Consider the following 23,924-nt stretch of genomic DNA (forward strand, 5'->3'; position numbering starts at 1 on the left):
TTGAGACCAGCATTTGTTAAGTGAATTGCACTCAATTTTATGACCTTTCTTGAAGCAATTCTTCAGATAATCACTGCAGTTAAATGAGTCGCCCAGTCATTAAGCAAATCTGGATGAGAAGCTAAAACCTTCAAAAAACAAAACAAAACAAGAAAGTCCAGTTGCCTCCTGACAAAGCACCTTTGGGATCTCCTTTGCCTATCACAGACTAGGAAAAAGATTACATTAAAACAAGGAAAGTGGCTCCCCTTCTCACTTCCAAAATCAATCCAAGCATGCACACACACAAAAAAAAAAGCCAGCCAGCCAGCAAGAAAACAGGGCTATAGTGTTACAAATCCATGCCGGGACCAAACTGAAGGTTGAATTACTGATTTAAATTTCTGTTGAATCGCTTCCGAGTCCCGGGTCAATGTGAACACAGAGAAGATCTTTTTACATCATCTTTCTAGGGACCCAACTGCAGAAAGTCAACCCTTAATCCCTCTCTTCTAATTCCCCTAACCATTTCCAGAAGTTTATTATTTATTAACACACCTGAATATAAAAGCTCCCTTTTTATCCAGTATGAGATTACCTTACATATCTTGTTCTCTGATCCAAAGCAGCTCAAAAATGTCTTGGAGCTAACGAGAGTATATTATTATCATTATCATTATTATTATCATCATCATCATTATCATTACTGAATAACAGAGTTGGAAGGGACCTTGGAGGTCTTCTAGTTAGCCCCCTGTTCAAGCAGGAATCCCTATACCATGATTGTCCGATCTTTTATTAAAAGCCTCCAGTGATGGAGCACCCACAACTTCTGGAGGCAAGCCGTTCCACTGATTAATTGTTCTCACTGTCAAGAAATTTCTCCTTAGTTCTAGGTTGCTTCTCTCCTTGATTAGTTTCCATTCGTTGCTTCTTGTCCTGCCTTCTGGTACTTTGGAGAATAATAATAATAATAATAATAATAATAATAATAATAATAATAGTAATAATAAAGTTGGAAGGGACCTTATCCTTCTTTTCATTACACTAGACATACCCAATTCCTGAAATTCCTAATGAATAGGATAGGATAGGATAGGATAGGATAGGATAGGATAGAATAGAACTTGGAGGTCTTCTAGTCCAGCCTCCTGGACAGGTGATTATCCAATCTCTTCTTAAAGATTTCCAGTGATGGAGCGCCCACGATTTCTGGGTGTAAGCTGTTCCACTGGTTGACTGTCCTCACTGTCAGGAAGTTTCTCCTTAATTCCAGGTTGCTTCTCTCTTTGATCAGTTTCCAACCATTGTTTCTCGTCTTTCCCTCTGGTGCGTTGGTGAACAATGTGACCCCTTCTTCCTTGTGACAGCCCCTCAAATACTGGAACACTGCTATCATGTCTCCCCTATTTCTTCTTTTCTTTAGACTAGCCAAACCCAAGTCCCTCAGCCGTTCTTCATATATTTTGGACTCCAGGCCTTTGATCATCTTAGTTACCCTTCTCTGAATTTTTTCCAAACTCTCAACATCTTTTTTATGATATGGTGACCAGAATTGACTGCAGCATTCGATACAGTATTTGTATCCCACTTTTATTTTTACAAATAACTCAAGGTGGCAAACGTATGAAACCCACCTTCCTCCTCCTATTTTCCCCACAACAACAACCCTGCGAGGTTTTAAAACAACACACAACACTGCAAAGGCCTCTGAGCATACATGGAGGATTTTCACCCTTTCACAGCATACGGCAAGTCCCCAGCCGTCAAACTGGCCTTGAAAGAGCTACATCACTTCCCAGTTTGAGTTTGACTCCCTTTTTTCCTTAGAAATGAAACTGGCTTGGGCTTCACAAAATGCCAGCCAGTTTGCCTAAGGCTTGGGCGGAGGAACTAACAGACTCTAAAAGGATTCTTCCTGAATTTTATTTTTATTTAACCAGGGAGAAAAGTCACTTTCTCCGTGCGAAGAAGAATCACGGAAATCCTAGCAACAGAAAATAATTTGTAGGGCAGTGCTTTAACTCCTTTATTGAAACCCAAGGACCCAGATCCAAGCTGCCTGCCCTCCTTTCTTTGCCTTTAAACTGTTTTGGCCATGCTTTTGTGATGTTTTATTTTGTCCATGCTAGTCCCCAGTGCTAGGCCTCTTCTTGGCATTATCTAGAAGCTGGCAGAGGATAAAGTCGGCTGCATTTCAATCTGCTTTCTTACCAGCCTGCTTGTACTGACAAAGGCAAGCTTAATCCCCAAACCTTAAAACCCAGCATTACGGCTGAGAAATCCCAATATGGGAGATTACAAAGATTCTTTGAACAAACCATATTTGATCTTCTTTATCAAGTCTCAGAGCCTCCCAGAAAATCTTCCCCAATTCAAAAAGGCCTGGGAGTTTGACACCCATAATAATGAATAACAATTATTATAATTATAATTGGTCACACACAGCCAGCCATTTGCTTAGATTGGATTTGGCATTTTATCAAGCTATCCAGTCCTTCCGAAGGACCTGGCTTAGGCTAATGTTGTTTGATAATATTAAAGGTATTAATACTTAGAACAATTAATCAGTGGAATAACTTGTCTCCGGAAACTGTGGGCACTGGAGATTTTTAAGAAGAGATTGCTTTTAACAGGGGGCTGAACTCTCCCTTCCGGCTTTGTTATTCTGTATTCTCACAGGTTGTAAGTTGTTCCAAGTAAAGCTGCCTTTTGCAATTGGCTGATGCTTTTGTCAATGCCCACAGTATTCAAGTGATGTTCCAGATGTTTTAGGATTGTATCCAAGGGGCTTATTACTAGTAGTACTATCTTTTTAAAGTATTTTAAAAGTATTTTTTTCCCTCCTCATTACTTTATAAATTACTCAAGACGGTGAACATAGCGGATACTCCTTCCTCCTCCTATTTTCCTTATAATAACAATCCTGTGGGGTTGGGCTGAGAATGAGTGTCCCAACCCCAATCCTGTGGGGTTGGGCTGAGAATGAGTGTCTCAAAGTCACCTAGCTGGCTTTCATGCCTAAGGCAGGACTCGAACTCACCGTCTCCTGGTTTTCTTTTCTGGTGCCTTCACCACTAAACCAAACCAGCTCCCTTTCATTCTTTTAGCCTGCTTCCTTTTGCCACAAATCTTACTACTTCTATTAGCAGGTCTTTATATTGTGTTCTTTTCTCCAGTTCTTTCTCTTTTATTCTGCTGTCTCCAGGCTCTGTCAGGTCCATTATCCAGACTTTTTTTTTTTTTTTTGGGGGGGGGGGTTCTTTCTTATCAACAATTTTTAAGCATAGCAACAGGTGTTTGTCAATTTGAATTTTGGAGTCCCAGAGCACTTTCACCCCTTCATTTTCTATCACTTTATCCCCATCATCATTTACATCTTTTAATAGCCACCCATTCCCAAAGACTAATTAAGGCTGTTACGGTTTGTTTTCTGCTTTTTTTTCCCTCTCTCTCTCTCTTTCCACCACCGTTATTATTAGAATTCGCCCTCCTATTGCAGCAGCTTTGTTCAGCTATCCGTTATTTCAATTCCTGCAGGCTGGAAAGTTTATCAGCTGCTCGGGATAGTTTTGTAACCATGACTCAGGATTTAACACTGGCGAGCACGGCAAGCAGAACACACCCGCACAACCATCGAGAGCCAGAACAAGCCGTGCAACTAGGAAGGAAGCGAAGGTATTAAGATGGCATCAGATAGATAGGGCAAATGTATAAATGCCAAGAGAGCCTTGCTGAGCCAAAGGGTGACAAATGACAATCATCAAAGAAACAAATAGAATAAATCCATGCCCACCAGCCACCATCTCAAACACACAATTACACAACCCGGGGCCTAAGCAACAACCGTTGACCCTGCTTTCTCCTGCCATCAGCCCTACTTCTGATGGGACAAGGGCCCTCCAGACGTTGCAAGCGATCTGGATGCTTCCTCCCCCTCCCACTTTGGGGAAGACCCCTCCCCAGGAAACCCCAGAAAGGCGGGGAAGCCCCACGTCAGGCTCTTCCACCCACCCACCCGCCCGGAAACCCGGCCCAGACTTACGACGGCTCAAGGTCTTCCTCCATGACTCCTCAAGAAGGAACGCATTGCAACAGCTGGGCGGGAAGGCGGGGTCGTTCAGAACGGGGGCGTGCCCAGTTTCTGGCAAGGGCGGGGCGGGGCTTGCATTTTATGAATGGGGTGGGCGGGGAAAAGGTTGTGGGACGTTCCTGCTGGGCTTTGAATGGAGGGAAGGGCGGGGGCGGGAGGGAAGCTCCAAAAGAGAGCGCGGCAGCCCTCCCTGGTGCTCCCTCCTGCCTGGGGGGGCGATCAGTGCGAGGGAGGAGGAAAGCGGGTGGGCAGGAGGGGGAGGCATCACAAAGAGGGGGAGGAGCCTGGGTGGCTTGATTGACGGGGAGGGGACGGGGATTGGCCCAGCTGGGGACAGATGCTTATTGCAGCCAAGCTCAACCCCCCCCCCCTTTGAAAGGGAGCGATTCCTGTGTCCTCTGCAAGAGAGAAGCGGCTCGATCTTTACGTTGGCTTAAGAGGCAGGCTTAATGTCGATGGAGATTCTCAGTCATTCAGGTCATGGTTGTCCCAAGGTGCTTTTTTTCAGGAGGCAACTGGACTTTGATTTTCTTTGAAGACGTTTCGCTTCTCACCCAAGAAGCTTCTTCAGTTCTGTACTGAAAAAAAACAACTTCTTGGATAAGAAAAGTCTTCAAGGAAAAACAAAGTCTGGGACAACCATGAGAATCTCCATAAACATGTAGTTTATGCTACTTCATGCTTTTATAAAGTATATTGCCAATGGTTTTTTAAATTCTTTTTTTACACATATTGTTGCATTATAACTCCAGGAGGAATTTATCCCCCCCCCCGCCCTTTTAAGCTGAAGACTTCAAATCCAAATGCATGAAAATGTTGCTTTTTAACTTCTTTTAAAGCACACACCCACTGAGCATAAATTCATTCATTGTTACTCCAGGGACAGAACCAAAAGCGCACGCGCAACGATGACTGTACCACACATGCGTAGAAAGCGATTCCTAGCCAACACCGCTTCTCGGCTCGTCAGACTATCCCACGCATGCGTCAACGGCCAAAGGTTGACGTATTACACATGCGTACCAGTCTGCCCACACTGTGTTGACCTTGGGAGAGCCGCGGCTTCTATGCTACGCATGCGCGTGTCCCAAAGCGACCCCGGAAGCTTTAGCTCGCTTCCGGCCACTCAAGCAAGCGAAATCTGGGCAGTGTATCCGCCGTCGCTATGTCTGGTTCGGCTTCTGGGTCGTCCGGCTCCGGGGCCAGCTCGGTGACCTCCGTGGTGAGACGGTTCCTAGCCGAGTACAGCAGCGGGACGCCGAGCCGCCTGAAGGTGCTGGACGCCTATCTGCTCTACGTCATGCTAACGGGGGCCTTGCAATTCGGCTACTGCCTCGGCGTCGGCACCTTCCCTTTCAACTCCTTCCTCTCCGGCTTCATCTCGGCCGTGGGCAGCTTCATCCTGGGCGGTGAGGCGCTTTTTGACCGGGTCGGGGTGGGCCAGTGTGTTTTGCGCAGGCGCGACTGTCCCCATGGCAACCCGTTGATTTCAACCATCGCAGCTGGTTGAAGCTCTGGCGTTGCCATGGTAACTGCGAACTCCCAGCCTCTCCCCCCATTAGCGACTGAGGGGAGGGGGCGAGTATCCTTATGTCGCCATGGCAACCTCCAGAAAAAGGCTCCATGAGGGGGTGAGGTTTTGTGCTTGCCATGGCAATTTGGTCTGAGCTATATTTGAGATCCTCACTAGAGATATTTTAATTTGAAATCTGAGAATATACAAAGACTTGAAAATACTTGGAAGTACACATAGTCCTCGACTTACGACCACAATTGAGCCCCAGATTTTCCAAGACATTTGTTAGGTGGGTTTTGTCCCATTTCAGTCACTCCAATTGCTTTTTTAAAAAAGTTTTTTATTTATAATACAGTTAAAAACAAAGATGGACATAACGTGACATTCCAAAATAAATATTCCTAACAATTTGTTCCTCTTGATACATGTAATTAATACATAATTCTTGATCTCTATATAAACATATTCTTCTGTACAATACAGTTATATATACAGTTATATATAATTCTATCTTAACACTAATTTAAAACCCGAGCAGTTCTCCTTGATTCACACCAGTGATCAAATTTGTCCCAGATCTCGAAATAGTCTGATTCTGTCTTATCCTTCATTTCCATTGTGAGCCTATCCATTTCAGCACACGATAAAATTTTATATATAATCTCTTCTTCTGTTGGGATTCCTTTATTCCTCCAGTTTTGAGCATACACCAATCTAGCAGCCGCGAGAATGTGTAACATCAAATAAAACACTCCTTTGTTGTATTTCTGCATGGTTATGCCTAGTAAAAAGAGTTCTGGTTTTAACTCTACCACTAACTTTAATATTTCTTCCAGCCATTTTTTAATCTTATTCCAAAAGTCACAGGCTTGTGGGCACTCCAATTGTTAAGTGAATCATTTGATCATTAAGCGACTCTAGCTTCCCCTATTGATTTTTGTTTATTGGGAGCTGGCTGGGAAGGTTACAAATAGTGTTCAACTGAACATGGGACACTACAGTTGTCATAAATATATGCCAATTGACAATTTTGATCGGGTCATGATAAGGATGCTGCAACAGTTGTGTGAAAATCCACACACAAATCATTGTAACTTCGAATGAATGATTGTAAGTCAAGGGCAAACTGCAGAGTGTAATTAAATTTGTATCATGATATGACATAAAGTCCTTATTAGATTGGTTACTGTATCTTTCTTGCAGATTGCATTGGCTTTAGCATTGCATTCCTAAAGCCAATTTAAGGTTATGAATGAGAAATGAGACCATTTCTCATTCATTCTGTGGGATCCGTTGTCTAGTTTAAATAAAGAATCCCCAGCCAAAACTTCAAAGGGTAATTTATTTGTACTACTTTGCAAAGAGGGTGTATCAGGTGCACGCAAGTACAGTGGACACACCTTAAATCATTAATATTCTTTATATTCCCTATTGCCGTTGCAAATTTACCTCCCACGTTTTGCTCATTGGCTTAGTAGTCAGGCCGTCACAACCTATCTGAAGCACCTAAAGTAGTTACATCTCCCATTCCTCAAATTCTATTGCACCTTGCCCTTATTTCAAATTACCTTTTATGGCTAGTTCCTAGGGCAGGGGTCTTCAAACTTGGCCCTTTTGTGACTTGTGGACTTCAACTCCCAGAATTCCTCAGCCAGTGTGCCTGGCTGAGGAATTCTGGGAGTTGAAGTCCACAAGTCATAAAAGGGCCAAGTTTGAAGACCCCTGTCCTAGGGGTTATCTCTGAAGTAACTATCATATCAGCAAATTCTGGTTAAGACCGGTTTTTTAGTATAGCAAGGCCTCTGATCCTAGCTCCTACATACAGTTTCCAAACTTCAGCCAAGCTCATAAGATTAGAAATATATACAATGTATTTTCTTTGCAGGCTAGCATGTTTTCTTACAGTTTCTGTTAAAACAATAGGTTCTTTTTCCTACAATTCCTCTTGTGATATTTTTCCTCCAGTGTTCCATTAAAACAGCATGCTTTTTCTCCCTTTTTTTTCTTTAGTTTGCTTGAGGATTCAAATCAACCCACAGAACAAGGGAGAATTTCAAGGAATCTCACCAGAACGGGCCTTTGCAGATTTTCTCTTTGCTAGTACAATCCTACATCTCGTAGTCATCAATTTTGTAGGCTGATGAAGGAGGTCTGTACACCTTTTTGATATGGGGGGGATATTTTTCAGAAGAGAAGATTTGCTTGTAGAAAATAAGAGGTTACAAAAATGTTTTAGGAGGCAATTTTGTGAAATGTCCCTTTTGGGGTAGCAAATCGTTGCTCTCTTAAAAGTGGGAAACCTGCCACACAGAGTAACCTGGAAATGTTTTGAGTGCAGAGCAACTGCCACCAATTCTCCACTTCCCATCCACCCCTCAAATAAACAACCCATCTCATGTTTGAATTGGCAGTTTTGTGCTGAAGGAGGGACATTTTGCAAAAATGTCATGCTTAAATCAGTTCCAGCTGAAAATTTTGTAGGAGACACTGTGATAGCATTTCATATGCTCTTTAATTATCAGTAGCTTTTTAAAATGAGATTTCAGGTGCTGAGTGGTGGTGGTGGTGGAGTCAAGACCACCCAACAACACATGTGTTTTTCTGTGTTCCTTCTTTTAGTGTTCATGTTATTTTTAAATGGTGTATTTTAGTTGAAGTGTTCTCTGTACCACAGACACCATGCGGAATAATACTCTTTGAGCACTTTCCATATATTGATCTTTTATCACATTTCCTGGGAGCCTATTAGACTTCCCCTAAATTTAGATTTGCATGCTGATACTAGAAGTTCTAAAATCATCCAGATTGAAACTACCCTCCAAACAAGGGGCTGTTACCACAGGCAATACTACTTGAAACATCGACCTCAGCTTCATTGACAAAGAATGTAGATTAGTGCTTCTCAACGTTAGCAAATTTAAGTTGTGTGGATTTCAACATTTCCCCATGACTGACTATGGAATTCTGGGACTTGAAGTTCATACATCTTGTCAGGGTTGAGAAACAATGTTGGCATATCGCAAATAACCTTGTACTTATGTTCCAGTTGGCTTGGGTCCACAGTAGGGGATCAGCACAATTGAGGTGGTTGATTGAGTAATAACAGATCTGTCACATGTTTGGATTGTCAGTTACTGTTTTCTGAGATAAATGGATGAATAGATAAACAGACATTTTTATTTACCAAGGTTATATGCTGCCCATCTCAGCAGAGTAACGATAGATGGATAGATAGATAGATCTGTAATAAGATTGATTGCTTGATGCTGGGTATAATATTAGTACATGTAATTAGCACACAGAGATTGTGATTAATTTTGCTCCTCTTAATTTGTCTTTACTCTGTTACTTATCCTCAAGCAAATAATGCATCTGGCCTTATGTGGGACATACTATGAGTTTGTGCCTTGTGTGGCATTTCCAAACTAACGTCCAGCACATTGAATTGATGGTGTCAGTCACTGCTTTCATAGAAAGCGTGGAATTTGAGGTTGATGGCTGTGAGTGGGAAGCTCCAAAATTTTCTGTATGTAGTCTAGAGAGAAGGGGAGTAGATACATTGCATGATCATGAGCCTAGGAAGATTAATATGGGGTTGAATTTGCAACAAATGCACAGAAGCTACAGCAAACAAAATACCCATTCTTTAAAAGCAATTGTACCTTCATTTTCTCTTGTAGACTGTCCTGGACTTCTCCTTTTTGCTGAAGACCGGCCCCTATTGGACAACATCCCAGACTCCAGTTTGTTTCCTAACGAGAAATAGTCTGAGGATCAAAATGATTGAAGGAATTGGCTGTTGCCGTTTATGTCTCAATAAATTCACTTTTGTTACTTCTTCTCTTATGTGTTTGGATCTCAACAAAGTTAGGAAAACCACGTCAGTGTTGGCAGGGTTTGAGTGGACGGCTCTACTGTATCTTCAGATTTATTAAGGATATTTCAGATAGTTGCCTGGGTGCCTTCATCCTGCAGCCAACTGAATGTTGATTTATTTGTTGTATGCTTTGTTCCAGTTGCCTAGACGTTGGGCATGGTTCTAAAAACAACGTTGACAATGCTAACATTTCATCACGTTCTCCTTTATTTTGCTGCCCTCTGATGTTTGTTTAGAACAACTACATTGTCAAACTTCTTTCTTCTTGATTGCGTTACATGGGACTAAATGATTGCTAAGTTATTCAGTTGTATCAAGAGCAGCACAATTTCTCTGTAAATTTGCAGAAAGCAGCACAGCTCTACTTTTGCTCAGAGTCTTAAAATGCATTTAGCCTTGACATCCTTGTGCAAAGCTAAGTATTTTAAAAATGCAGCCAAATCTCACATCTAGGGAACTTCAAGCTACTTTAAATTTCTAGGAGGTTGTGCAGTAGTCTTCATAAGAATGGACTGATTATGTGTGCTGCCAAGTCATGTTAAAATAACTCTTCTCTGACATATTCCAAGCTTTCGATCTGAGATTTATCAGATTTTGAGAAACCTTTTTATCCATATATTTGCACCACCTCAGATATTCACATCCATCACTAGCCTGCGAAATATGTGATCTGATAGTGGTTTCCACTTGGATATTGTTTTTGTGTGAAACCAGAGGCCTTTAGACGTCAATTAAGAGATGGTCTAAATCAGACATGTCAAACTCGCAACGTCATGTGACATCGCACAATGTATCGGGACTATTTTGCCATTGCCGGCAATGAGGTGGGCGTGGCTTCTGCGTGATATGTCCGGCCCGTGGGCCAGCAGTCTGACATCCCTGGTCTAAATTATACTAAAAGGGGTCCCATTTGCTTTTAAGTTGCTCAGTGTAGTCGATGATCAGGAATGATGGGAATTAGCCTTTTGGCTACATAGTCTCAAGTAATGTAATTTTTACTTTGAAAGCAAAAGAATCATATTTTAATGTTTGTTCCTGCCTGGATGTTTTGAAAGGGTATGTATCAAGTGTTTCTCAACTTTGGTACCTTGAAAAGGTGTGGACGTTAACTTTTGGCTGGGGAATTCTGGGAATTGAAGTCCACACATCTTCAGGCTGCCAAGATTAAAAAACACTGGTACATATAGAACAGGGGTCTTCAAACACGGCCGTTTTACGACTTGTGGACTTCAACTCCCAGAATTCCTCAGCCAGGCACACTGGCTGAGGAATTCTGGGGGTTGAAGTCCACAAGTCATAAAAGGGCCAAGTGTGAAGACCCCTGATATAGAAGTAGATTCATATGGTAACGCATCTCCGTGCCACTCCTAGATGTGCCAGTTTAGCATTTTAGGTGTCTCCTCTTAAAAGTAGAGGTTTTCAATCTTTCTAGAATGAGAAGCTATGAGTTTCCTAGCGTTGCTGAATTACAACTCCATTGCATTGCTTGTGCTTGGCAGTGCATAACATCTGGAAGAAAGGATGGCCAGAGGTGGTTTAATTTATATCCCACTAATTGAGAACAAATGGATGGAAATTTCAGGACCCTACTTGTAATTTGAGCATATCCTATTCCAGGTCAAACCTCAGAGGCTTTCCAGAAGTTGCAGAAAAGGCAGAGTTTATTTATTAAATGTATATGCCACCCCTATCCCCCATAGGCATGTAAATGTGCTATGGCTTATTTAACCTGCCACAGTTAATTGATTTTTCAGTCTATGTTAAGTGATAAACCCTGGTTCTTAAGCTGTAGTTAACAGGATTCACATAGTGTGTTAAACCCCAGTATGCTTAATGGTGTCAAGAATTTTGTGCAGTGTATGTGAAATGGCTGTAGGAGTCTGGGCTTCTAATGTATTGACCACTACAAGGTCCTACCTTCCATAAAGCCACCCAGATCTTTTTTCCCTTAAGTTCTTAACACCATCAAATGTTTTTCACTCCAACAACATGCTTTGGGATCTACCCCCCAGAAATCATTGGATCCTTGCTATCTGAGCAGGAAAAAAATTAACATATTCTGGTAACAGAAATAAAATTGGCTGATTTTTGCAAACTAGATCCTCCTCAAAGAGGTGCACAAGGTCTTTGCCCCAGTTTTTTTTTTTTGTTCTAAGTTGCCCACAAATGGAACAACCACGAAGTTATTCTTAGTCTTTGCAGGTCTTTTTACTAGTGGTATACTTAGATGCACCTCTCCCCTTTTGCACCTGTGTATCTAGCAGTGTTGTGGGTTTTCACCTTGACTCAAAAGGATCTCAACTTGAGGTGTAACGTTCTCCCCATTCCGGTTTTCCGCCCGAGCTGTGCCACGTGCCGGCTCTTTGTTCAATTTTGCAAAACAACTTTTTCTAGAGGAAGCGGTCTCTGCGGGAAGAGCTTCAAAAGATGGCCCAGATCAACTTCGCCGCTCCTGACGTCATGGAAGACTCAGGTAGGTTGGTTTTGACCCATTTTAAGACCTGCCCCTTTTTCCATTTCCTGCTTTTGTTTATTTCCTTTTGCTTAGCTAGCTGGGCCAGGGGTAAACTGTGCAGGGAAGATATTTTTAAAACTTAAAATGTAAATTGTGGCCGAGATGAAGGTTGAAATAACACCTGGAGGATGTTAAAAATAGTCCCTCAAATTTAAAAAAATATCAGAAAAATGCTTTGTTTTACTTTGAACAGTAAAACCTAACCCAATTACCCCAAGTTTATTCAATAGAACTTCTTCTCTTAATTCCTATTACTAAGAGCAAATCCAGTTGTCTTCAGAAACAAGTTTTAATTCATCCTAATGCATGCTTTAAATTAAGTAATTGGAGAAGATTGCTTTAAGGCATGCTTTAATTAGATAATTAGAGAAGATTAGGTATTGGCATGTTAGCACGCATTGGCACCAGGTTTTTGTTGCTGTAATCTTTTATGTTTTAACTGGTTGAATGTTATAGTTTTTAAAATGATTTTATTTTATTTTTTTAATTTGATTGGGAACTGCCCAGAACTGGTTGAAAGATGGGCAGCCATCTCACTGTTTTAAATAAATAATTGTTTAAATTTAAAGTCATCCATTGTGCTATCTGGAAAAAAATGAAGGATAGTTTTTGTAAGGGAAGTAATGTCACCTTTGAAACAACTGCTGTAAGATGATTTCTATTTTTTTAGCACCCAGAAACGAGACCGTTCAAACCGGGAATCTTTTTGCCCTTGAAATGTTGCTGGGTCCAGCTCCTCTTTTTTAACATGCCCTAATAAAAACTCCACAAAATTTTATGTCTGTTCACTTTTTAAAATCCATCAACTTGAATGCGTATTTCTGATAAATTGCTTGCGTTCTCTGATCCAAACCAAAGGGAAACTTTTTGAAGACAGCAAAGTCCATATTCTCGATAGAGAAGACGGCTAGTTTGAAAGAGGAGTCGAAGAGGCCATCTGCGTTAAAACTGAACAGTCCTCTGTTAACAGGGGGGGAAGGATACAACATCACCTATCTCCTATTTACAACACAGTCCTTTCAGCACTTCCAAGAAGGCTCCACGCCCATTTGCACTATTCAGGTGACCCCTGAGGGCACTGATAAACCTCCAAGTGGCCTCAACGACTCTCAGAGGGAGTGCAAATGACCAGATGACTGCAAGGAACATAAACCCTTTCTCCATCATTCATTCAAAACTGAAGAAGCTTCTTGGATGAGAAGTGAAACATCTTCAAGGAAAAACAAAGAAAGTCTAGTTGCCTTTTGGAAAAACACCTTTGAGACTATGTCCCCTAAGTCGTCTGGGGTTTGTACCATCCAGGGTTTTTAATATGCCTATTATTAAAGGCTGCTGGGACTACAATTATCCAAATAGAGGCAGAATATAAATGAATGCATGCATGAATGAATTTGTATTGCACAGCTGTGAGAGTAACTAATGACCTATACTATCATAGTATTATTGGCCCTGCACAGCTCTTAAAATCAGACATTGGCCCAATATCAAATAATAGATTGTCTTTAACAAATGGCTGTCCAGTATCTGACTAAAGACACCCAGTTACGTGAATCCCACCATTCCTGCTGATCCATTTCTTCCATTCTTAAACAATTCCACCCAGATTTATCTTGCAGTGTACGATATCTCTTCTGATGGTTTTCAATCTAAATGATTTCACTTTTTTTTCATAATATTGGCCATTTTCAGTGTCTATAGCTTCATAAAAAGAGGCAGCTAGCATCCCTCCCAGTATGTCAGAGGAGCTATAACTAATTCAGAATAAAATGGAATTATTATTGATGATGATGATGATGATGATGATGATGATGATGATGATGATGATAAAGTTGGAAGGGACCTTGGAGGTCATCTAGTCCAACCCCCTGCTCAGGCAGGAAACCCTATACCATTTCGGACAAATGGCTGTCTAGTTTCTTCTTAAAAACTTCCAGTGTTGGAACATTCACAGCTTCTGGAGGCAGGTTGTTCCACTGGTTAATTGTTCTAACTGTCAGGAAGTTTCTCCTTAGTTCTAGGTTGCTTTTCTCCTTGCTTAGTTTCCACCCATTTCTTCTTGTCCTGCCTTCAGGCGCTTTGGAAAATAGCTTGACTCCCTCTTCTTTGGGGCAGCCCCTGAGATATTGGAACACTGCTATCATGTCCCCCCTCGTCCTTCTCTTCGTTAAACTAGACATACCCAATTCCAGCAACCGTTCCTTATATGTTTGAGCCTCCAGTCCCCCAATCACCTTTGTTGCTCTTCTCTGTACTCTTTCTAGAGTCTCAACCAGTGGTACGGGTACCACCTATGGTACATTGGCACCTGGCAGGTGGTACGCGACCATCCTAGAAAAGTGGTAGCTGGGGAGGGGAATGAGCTGAATGGTGGCAGCACCGCACAAGCCTGAGTGAGAGACGGATGGAGCTGCAGGGCTGTCAGGGCTCAGCGGAAGAGCCAGGATCAGTGCCAGGCTCCAGCTGGAGCTCGGTGCTGATCCTGGCGCTTCTGCTGAGCCCTGAAGAAGCACCAATCAGCCTGAAAGCAGCACTGATCCTGGCGCTTCTGCTGATCCTAGAAGAAGCGCCGATCAGCTGGAATGTCGCAGCATCTCCAGGGTCTTGTGATTTACATTCAGATGCTTGGCAACTGATTCATATTTATGACGGTCACAGTGTCCCAGGGTCATTTGAAGTGACCAAAACCTGCTGCAACTACCCAGCAGACGGGGGGAATAAAAACCAAACACCCCCCACCCCACCCCCGCTGCCAATCCTCAACAGAAATGCTCACAACAATGAAAACCTCAGACAGGAGGAAGAGCGCCTCCGGGCGGGCAGGCAGGTGTCTTGCTCGGCTGTGGCTTGGGGGGCACTTTTTTCAGTGCCATTGTAACTTTGAACAGTCACTAAGCGAACTGTTGTAAGTCGAGGACTACCTGTACTTTATCACTTTTTTCCTTTTTTTTTTTTTGGGGTCATCAAGTTTTTGACATCTTGCTAGGCGACTGGTGGTACTCGGATGTTGCCATATCCTAAAAGTGGTACAATGGATGAAAAGGTTGAAAAGCCCTGAGCTAGGTGACTTTGGAGCAACCACTAGAAAACTGAAAGTTCAAGTCTTGCCTTAGCCATGAAAACCTCTTGAGTGACCTTGGACCAATCAATAGGAATCTGAGTTCTAGTCCTGCCTTAGCCATGAAAATGAGCCGGGTGACTTTGGGCTGATCACCAGGAGACTGAGTTCTCGTCCCTCCTTAGGCATAAAAGCCAGCTGGGTGACTTTGGGCCAGTGACTCTCTCTCAGCTCAACCCACCTCAGAGGGCTGTTTTTGTGGGGAAAACAGGAGGAGGGAGGTGTGTTGGATATTTTCGTCGCCTTGAGTTATTTGTAAAAATAACAAAGGTGGGATAAAAATGAAATGAAATAAAAGTTCCTCCAAATCCTAATTAGCAACAGATTTAGATTCAACTGATTTAAAGACTTAAGTTGAAGGAGCTTCCTTAGATGTAAAAGAGTAGATAGCAAACAAGTTCTTCCTCACTTCCTGCTATGCTCAGCTTGAATACGGTGGTCTGTTCTGGGAAAACAAAACTATAATTATGTTTGTTTTCTGCTTTTACTGAAACCTCTCTATAGTCATCAATGGAATTTTATGTGATTCAGACCCGAGTAGATTTTCTAGAATCTCTCCCACCTATTTAATCTGGTTTAATACCAAGATTGCAAAACTAACACAAGAAGTCAAGTCACAAAGAGTTTCTAGAAGTGAATGTAAAAGACCTGGTTGATCATAACTGCTGTGATAGTTGTTTCACCATCAAGTGATGCAACTTTTAAACCTTTGGAGTCGGATGCAGTAGTGTAGCTAAACCCAGTTGGCTAGGCATTAGGAGTTGGGAATTATTGTCATTTTCTTCAGGAACTTCTGGCTGAGATACTTCCAGCACTTTTTGTTCAAATATATAATGCTATGACATCAGCACCGTGAACAATTATACTGATTTTGCTCATTGGTCCAAATGATAGAACAGGATTGACATAGTCTTTAAATCTGATTTTTCTCAGACTCTGTGATCCTGTTCTGGACCTTCTCTGTTGTTTTAACCCCAGAATACTTTTAAGTGTTAGTATCGCAGAAATTGCCTTTGTAACTTTGACCTCTTTTCAGATGTTCAAAAACACATGAACTTTATTTTTTTTTTTAAAAAAAAAAAAAAGATGGTGAACTCAATAAGATCAGAAGGCCAACATTTCTCATCCAGCATGTAATTCTTATAAAAGCAAAGCCAGTGCTTAGATGCACAGATGAAAAGCTGAAATAAAATTCTATGGCACGCAAGAGCTCTAAGAAGCTTGCTCTAAGAAGTTTACACTTTTAAAAGTGCGAGTTCTAACATTCTGGTTTTGCTTTCAAGGAAAAACATCAAGACAAAGACAATATAAGTGGGTTGGCACACAGGAACATAAAGGCTGGGCTCTCTCATTTAAATAAGGTAAACCACATTATGGAATATTATAGACTTTTAATATATTACTACTAATTAATCAGTGACTCGTCTCCAGACGTTGTGGGTGCCCCCAACACTGGAGTTTTTTAAGAAGAGATTGGACAGCCATTTGTCTGAAATGGTAGGTTCTCCTGCTTGAGCAGGGGGTTGGACTAGATGACCTCCGAGGTTCCTTCCAATTCTGTTATTCTGTTATCTTTGTAAGCCATTCTGACTTTATTTGTTATTGATGAAGGGGGAAGAAGTAACAATGATCCCGAATAATAAAACATGAGCCATACATGCAGACATTCAGATATGCATCTTTATTACACTATAAATGTTTTGACAGATAATATTCAGAAGTCGGTATAATACATTTAGAACAATGCAAGAATTTGGGTTGATAAGCTGCCTAGATGTTTTTAAAAGCTGTACCATGAGACATTTGAAAAGTAAAGCCATTTTCTTTAAAAAGTTGAGAAGGCAACCAGGAAAGCTTGTAGCATGATTCTGTCCAGTCAAATCTTGAAATCCTTAGATGATTCTTCCACAACATCCCAGTTATGTTTCCCCATTTTTCTTTCATTCCTATACACAAGGAGGAAGAGACAATTCTGATTATCTGAGAGAATTAGAATGATACCCCTTGTCCCAAACACAGACCATTTTCAAACATTTAAATATTGGCAATATGCCTTGAAATTTAGACTTGGTTTATATCATCGTGAAATTGCATTTAATTTAAGGGTCCCACTCAAAGCCTCGTGAGAGCCATTCAATCATTCAGATGTAATGGATTTCAACTTCCATCAAATTTAGCTATATTGAGGGAAGGCCAATCTACCTGTGGCTATACAGCAATCGGGATCAATGGGAGCCCAAGTTGGTTGAATGATTTTTAAGCCCATGGCTCTAAGGACTGGAAACACAAACACACACACACATTCACATCACTATAGTCCAGAAATGATTTAATTCAAGCCTAGTTTTATAACCTTCACTCAAGCATGGTGCTTCCCTTTCATTAGCCTGTATTGCAATAGATGTGTGGGTGAGCATACACTTGAATAAATCTGTAAAGTCTTTAATTAGCAATATTCTATGGATTACTGATCCTCTAATCCCCCCTCCTAAGAAGGTCCATCTAGTACAGGGGTAGGCAACCTTGGCTCTTTTATAACTCATGGACTTCAACTCCCAGAATTCCTGAGCCAGCCATGCTGGCTCAGGAATTCTGGGAGTTGAAGTCCATGAGTCATAAAAGAACCAAGGTTGCCTACCCCTGATCTAGTAGGACCAAGAAGAACTTTCTCTGTGGTGGCTCCCTCTCTGTGGAACATCATCCCTGCAGAGATAAGATTGGCCCCCACTTTGACATTTTTTCCACAAGGCCTGAAGACCTGATTTTGCCAATGGGCCTAGAGATTTCAGAGAGGAATAGAGCCCATCAAATGGCTCATTTGATTGTTTTTGCCAGGGTGGGCGGGTTATTTTTAAAAATATTTTTATATTGGGTTTTTATCCTGATAAGCTACCCAAAGACATAGAGAGTGAGCTGGGTGGCCGTATAGTCAGTGGTGGGATTCAAATATGTGAACAACTGGTTCTCTGTGTGGATGCCACTTCCAGAAGTCCATTCTGGGCCTGGGCAACAAAAAAATAGCTACCAGTTCTGCCGAAGTGGTGCGAACTGGCTGAATCCCACCACTGCATATAGTCCCAAAGGTGCTTTTTCACGAGGCAATTGGACTTTCTTGTTTTTCTTTGAAGACGTTTCGCTTCTCGTCCAAGAAGTTCCTTCAGCTCTGAAGAAGAGCTGAAGAAACTTCTTGGATGAGAAGCGAAACATCTTCAAAGAAAAACAAGAAAGTCCAGTTGCCTCGTGAAAAAGCACCTTTGAGACAACCATAACCTGGATAACTGAGACTCTCCATAGGCAGCCATATAGGCTTTCTTAAATAAATAAATAACTTTGGATTCTTTTTCCCATTATTACCAACCATGTTGGAAAGGGTTGATGTAAGTAAAAAAAAATATGAACATCTAAAGAATCTCTTAGGTGAATTACCCAGGAAGAGATGGAGAGCTTTGTTGTGGTTGTTTCATTCTTCAACCTGTGTACTAAATGATAAGAAGCTTTCCTTCTGAGAAGACATTCAGATCAGGAAAATATCTCCCAGAGGTGGTGAAGTTTTTTTCTCCCTGTGCATTCACAATCCCTCCCTTCTAATTATTTTATCAAAAACGCTGCACGCACACATACACAAAGAGAGAAAACCCTGAGATGGTTGAATGTATGAGTGCATTCATGATTTTGCTATGTGCACCCTGCCTGAGAATTGGGTGAAAACATTGTACCTGTGGGAGTTGGAGTTAGAAACTGCCCTTTCTCCCACTTTAAAGCAGTGTTTTTGCTAAGGAAGTTGGATCCAAAAGTTTTGTACTCGCAAGATGGAAAAGCAAATCAAGATACATTTGTGAATTGAAAATAAAAGAGTTCAACCCAGAGCACATTCAATTCATGCTTTACAGGCTGTTCCTGGACTTATGACCACAATTGAGCCCAAAATTTCTGTTGCTAAGTGAGACATTTGTTAAGTGAATTTTGCCCCATTTTACGACCTCTCGCCACATTTTAAGTGATTCACTGCAGTTGTCAAGTTAGTAGCACAGTTGTAAAATGAATCTGGCTTCCCCATTGACTTTTCTTGTCAGAAGTTCGCAAAAGGTGATCACGTGACTCTGGGACACTCTGACTGTCATAAACATGAGTCCGTTGCCAAATGTCTGAATTTTGATCACATGACCATAAGGATGCCACAACAGTTGTATGTGTGAAAAGCGATCATAAGTCACTTTTTCTAGTGCTGTTGTAACATTGAACGGTCACTAAATGAATTGTAAGTCGAGGACTACCTGTACTGAATTCTCAGTTCTGGCTTGGGTACAGTTGTAATAAGATAAACTTCCAGGCTAAATTGCCAAAATTGAAACCATTGACATTAAGTGGATCAATCCCCTGTCCTAAAAGAATCTACTTACCTCATCTTGACCATGCCCAGTAGGTGAGTATCAAGTTGAGAGCAACACTCTTGAAAAATATTATTCTTAGTCCCAATACAGTGAGAGAGAGAAGATTCAACCTTTCGTCTGAAGAAAAAGAAGAAAAAAAGAAATAAATATCAAGATTTCCTAGTGACCATTGAGATTGGTTGCTTATGATGTTTGCCTAGACCAGGGGTGCGGAACTATGGCCCTTTTAGGATCTGTGAACTTCAACTCCCAGAATTCCTGAGCCAGCATGGCTGGGTCCAGAATTCTGGGAGATGAAGTTCAAAAAATATTGGTTGGTCTAGCCAGGGGTGGGGAAGTATGTCAACAGGTGTGGGTCCCACCAAGTTGACGAGCTGGTTTCAGAATCTGTCAAAGCTTTAGGGGTCTCTACTTATGCCACGTGCTCCAACCTTCCTGATGTGAGGAAGGAGCAAAAGTTTGGGGCAAGCAGAATTGACCAGGAACAGCAGAATAGACAAAGATCTTTCATGTTTTGGCTTCCCTCTTCCATTATGGGTTCCATAAGGACCCCATAGGACTAAGTCTATTGAACATGTAAGACCGGAGGCGCTCAAGGCTCTTATACCTCTCAGTCTCAAAACATCTCAACACTGATGATGTTACCTAGTGAGGGTAATGAAACCTCTGCAAGAAAACAAGCAAGCTCAGAGAACACCAAGGACCCCTCAAGTAAGGATGTACTTGAATGTTCAAAAAATGATTCCGCAGTGGAGGAGTGTGGATTAAAATAAAATCGCAATGTCAGCCATACACAACTTAAACCTTGCTCTTTTTTGTGTGCGTTGGGCCTACCACACATAGTAAATAAGAGGCGGGACTTAGGTCTGGCATTCACAGTTACCATCTTGACTTTTGTGAGATTCCCTCAAGCCCTACTGAAGACTTAACACAACACTCTGTTTTTATTTCAACTTCTAATTGATATATCTCATTCATATACCTATATTGGTTTAGGGTCTCCTGTTCGAGCAGGGGGTTGGACTTGAAGACCTCCAAGGTCCCTTATGTTAGGATATTAAATTTAGTGGCTGGAACAGTTAAGTGTACAATGGGCCAGAACACACAGTTGTAGTTGATTGGTTGGAGAGTGTTGACTCATGCATGAGGCTATTCTATGCTATGATTGGTTGCTATGGGGTATAAAGGGGGAGTTTTCCTTTTTTCCACGCCTTTTTCTTCTGTGAGCTCTGTCTGCTGTTTGAATTTACCTCATGATTTTCCTGACTATCTTGACTGTTGTTTGAATTTACCTCATGATGTTCCTGACTATTTTGACTGCTCTTTGAATTTATCTCATGATATTCCTGACTATCTTGACTGCTGTTTGAATTTACCTCATGTTTTTCCTGACTCTCTTGATGGCTGTCCATTTGAATGTAAAATCTATTTATTTATATAAAGTTACAAGTTCGTGTCAGTGTTTCTGACTTCATGTGGAACAGTTGCTGCGCAATTCCCTGACACCTTCCAACTCTGTTATTTCAATATGAGCTCTTACCCACAGTAGACATACCTGTTTCAAAAGCTGGAGTGCCGGACGGTGTATTTTTTGAACAGGTATCATCCCCTATAACAACAACAACAGCAACAAAAATCATTAATGATTCAGATTATGATAAAAAACAAGACAGATTTCTGGAATCTGGAATGTTTTTGTCAAACACCAATATTTTCATTGATTTACCTTGTGTTTCAGCTTTGTAGGGGATGCCTTTGTAAGTAGCAGAGCAATGAAACTGGTCATCATTTTTGCCCCAAATGACAACCCCAAGGCTGGCTGATTCTTTATTGTTGCCGTCTTTTACGACCACAGCAGAGCCATTGGCTGGTTCTGAATTCACATCGATGGGATTAGGTGAATAATCAGTAATGAGGCAAGCGGCCACATTGCTTGCTTCATTTTCGGACTTCAGATGGTAGACAGAAGGTACTGAATCAGTCAGATCTACAATAAAAACAGACATTGCTCAGAAACATGAGCTGAGATCTGAAAATCTTGGAAAACACATACAAGTCGTCCTAGATTTACAACCGTTCATTTAGCAACCATACAATGGCACTGAAAAAATGTAATTTACAACTGGTCCTCCCATTTACAATGGCTGCAGCATCAACAGAGTCATGTGATCACAATTCAGGTGCTGAGCAACCATCATGAATTTACAATGGTTGTCATTTGTGACCTTCCCAGTTGGGCTTCCGACAAGTAAAGTTAGTGGGAGAAGCTGCATTCACTTATCAACTGGGGGATTTATTTAACAATTACAGTGATTCACTTCACAACCGCAGCTAAAATGGTCATAAAATCAGAGCATGACTCACTTAACAACTGCCTCACTTACAGAAAAAATTCCGATCCAAACTGTCATAAGTTGAGGACTTGCTGTAAAAGTTACATCACACCAATAAAGGGTATGCTGTACCTTCTCATCTATTAGTTCTACTTCACATTGTACTCTGTCATAAGAGGCAATGAAGTTATGGAAACATCTGTAATTTTAAACTATTCTAAAGAGTAATTAACTAAATAATGACACTAAGCTGGCAGGAATAGCCAACACCCAGAAGACAAGCTCAGAATCCAAAAAGATCTTGACAGACTTGAACAATGGGTCCTATCCACCAAAATTATGCTGAATGTAGAGAAAAGCAAGGTTTTACAACTGGGAGGAAAAACCAAAGGTACAAGTACAGATTAGGTGAAACCTGGCTCAAAAATAGAAACTGTGAAAGGGATCTTGGGGTCCTAGTCGACGATACCTTAAACATGAGCCAGCAGTGTGCAGCAGCAGCCAAAAAAGCTAATAAAATCCTTGGTTGTATCAAAAAGGCATAGACTCAAAATCACATGAAGTATTAGTACCACTTTATAAAGCCTTAGTAAGACCACATCTGGAATACTGCATCTAGTTCTGGATACCACATTACAAAAAAGATGTTGAGACTTTGGAAAAAGTGCAAAGAGCAACTAAGATGATTAAAGGCCTGGAGACCAAAACATATGAAAAACGATTGCAGGGTTTGGGAATGGCTAGTCTAGAGAAAAGAAGGACTAGGGGGGGACATGATAGCAGCCTTCCAGTATTTGAGAGGCTACCAAAAAGAGGAGGGGGTCAACTTATTCTCTAAAGCACCAGAGGGCAGGACAAGAAGCAATAGGTGGAAACTAATCAAGGAGAGAAGCAACCTGGAATTAAGGCAAAAATTCCTAACAGAGAGGACAATTAACCAGTGGAACAGCTTGCCTTCAGATATTGTGGCTGCTTCATCACTGGAGGTTTTTAAACAGCAGGGCTGAACTAGAAGATCTCTAGAAGTTCCCAGCTGTATTCTGATTCCTCTATTCTGATATAAATTGTGACTTTTTTGAAGGAGGATCATGAGTCACTCATTGCCTTTTGAGTGGGTGCCAGGGATCACACCCCAAAAATTCAATAAAGTGAGGATGAAAAGTAATTGTAATTTGTGGGAACTTGGTGCTTGCTAAGCTTGGTTGTTTTCTTGCAGGCATTTCATGACCCAACTAGGTAACATTATCAGTGCTAGAGAGGAGTGGAATTTGCTCTCTTTGTATGTACTAGTAGCTTGCCCTGTCAATGTTGGTGAGAGTATTGTTGGTGATTGCTTGATCAGGCTGTTGTTCACTGTTAGCTTATTTGTCTGTTAGCTTATTGTTAGTTCCTTGATTGGGGTATTGTTTACTTCTTGATTGTTTGTCTAGAGTTAATCCTGATGTTAATCTCTGCTCATCTGGATGTTGATTGCTGATGAAATGTTTTGGCCAAGAAAACAACCAAGCTCAAAGAACACCAAGGGCTTCACAGTTCACCCTAAACTAAAAAAATATAATTTAATTGAATGTGTTTCTAGGCAAATTAAACTAAAAACAGTTAATGGCTACTTTTGTGTAGTTTTTAACCCTCCTCCCCACCTTTCTGTTAGATTAAGTATTTCAATTTGGTGGACTTATTATTTATTATTATTATTATTTATTAAATTTATATACCGCCCTATCTCCCTTACGGGACTCAGGGCAGTGAACAGGCGATACTAAAAACCACGATAAATATACATAAGTTTCTGTTCTAAAATCAAATTAAATAACAGGCCTGCTCTAAAAACACCCCATACAAAACTCCCACTAAAACATAGTCAAACTACGCCAGGCCGGCTGCACGGAATAGATGGGCCTTCAGGGCTCGGCGAAAAAGGCGCAAGTCCGCAACTGTACGTAGGTCGGGGGGTAGGTCATTCCAGAGGGCAGGAGCTGCCACAGAGAAGGCTCTCCCCCTGGGGGTCGCCAGCCGGCATTGTCTGGCCGACGGCACTCTAAGGAGGCCCTCTCTGTGGGAGCAGACTGGTCGAAGGGAGGTGTTTGGTAGGAGGCGGTCTTGCA

The 23,924-nt window shown here is 41.4% G+C and overlaps 2 protein-coding genes and 1 gene segment (V, D, J or C); 1 reads left to right on the top strand and 2 right to left on the bottom strand.

Moving 5' to 3' along the window:
* The window catches only part of ABHD4 (abhydrolase domain containing 4), an 18,731-nt gene extending 14,684 nt beyond the window's left edge, over positions 1-4,047 (bottom strand). Inside the window, exon 1 of the mRNA XM_015815617.1 lies at positions 4,025-4,047. Coding sequence (XP_015671103.1) covers positions 4,025-4,047 — 23 coding nt within the window. The remainder of the gene's footprint in view (positions 1-4,024) is intronic.
* A 1,127-nt stretch (positions 4,048-5,174) lies between these two features.
* Positions 5,175-9,422, top strand: DAD1 (defender against cell death 1). Its single transcript, XM_015815618.1, has 3 exons — positions 5,175-5,481; positions 7,599-7,737; positions 9,269-9,422. The coding sequence occupies exons 1-2, from the start codon at positions 5,238-5,240 to the stop codon at positions 7,727-7,729; spliced, it is 375 nt and encodes a 124-aa protein (XP_015671104.1). The 5' UTR covers positions 5,175-5,237; the 3' UTR covers positions 7,730-7,737; positions 9,269-9,422.
* Positions 9,423-16,757: 7,335 nt separating this feature from the next.
* The window catches only part of LOC107287138, a 30,315-nt gene continuing 23,148 nt past the window's right edge, over positions 16,758-23,924 (bottom strand). Inside the window, 4 exon segments of the C gene segment in view lie at positions 16,758-17,041; positions 19,496-19,603; positions 21,042-21,095; positions 21,213-21,473. Of these exon segments, the coding sequence occupies positions 19,497-19,603; positions 21,042-21,095; positions 21,213-21,473 (422 nt within the window).

The sequence above is a fragment of the Protobothrops mucrosquamatus genome, unplaced genomic scaffold (assembly GCF_001527695.2).
Source record: "Protobothrops mucrosquamatus isolate PMUCROS unplaced genomic scaffold, P.Mucros_1.0 scaffold355, whole genome shotgun sequence".
In the NCBI taxonomy this organism is placed as follows: domain Eukaryota; kingdom Metazoa; phylum Chordata; class Lepidosauria; order Squamata; family Viperidae; genus Protobothrops; species Protobothrops mucrosquamatus.

Bases quoted from the DNA above. Each gene is read 5' to 3' on its own strand.
- DAD1 (XM_015815618.1), top strand. From the start codon at position 5,238: ATGTCTGGTTCGGCTTCTGGGTCGTCCGGCTCCGGGGCCAGCTCGGTG. The intron at 5,482-7,598 runs GTGAGGCGCTTT...TTTTTTCTTTAG, and splicing joins GGGCAGCTTCATCCTGGGCG to TTTGCTTGAGGATTCAAATC.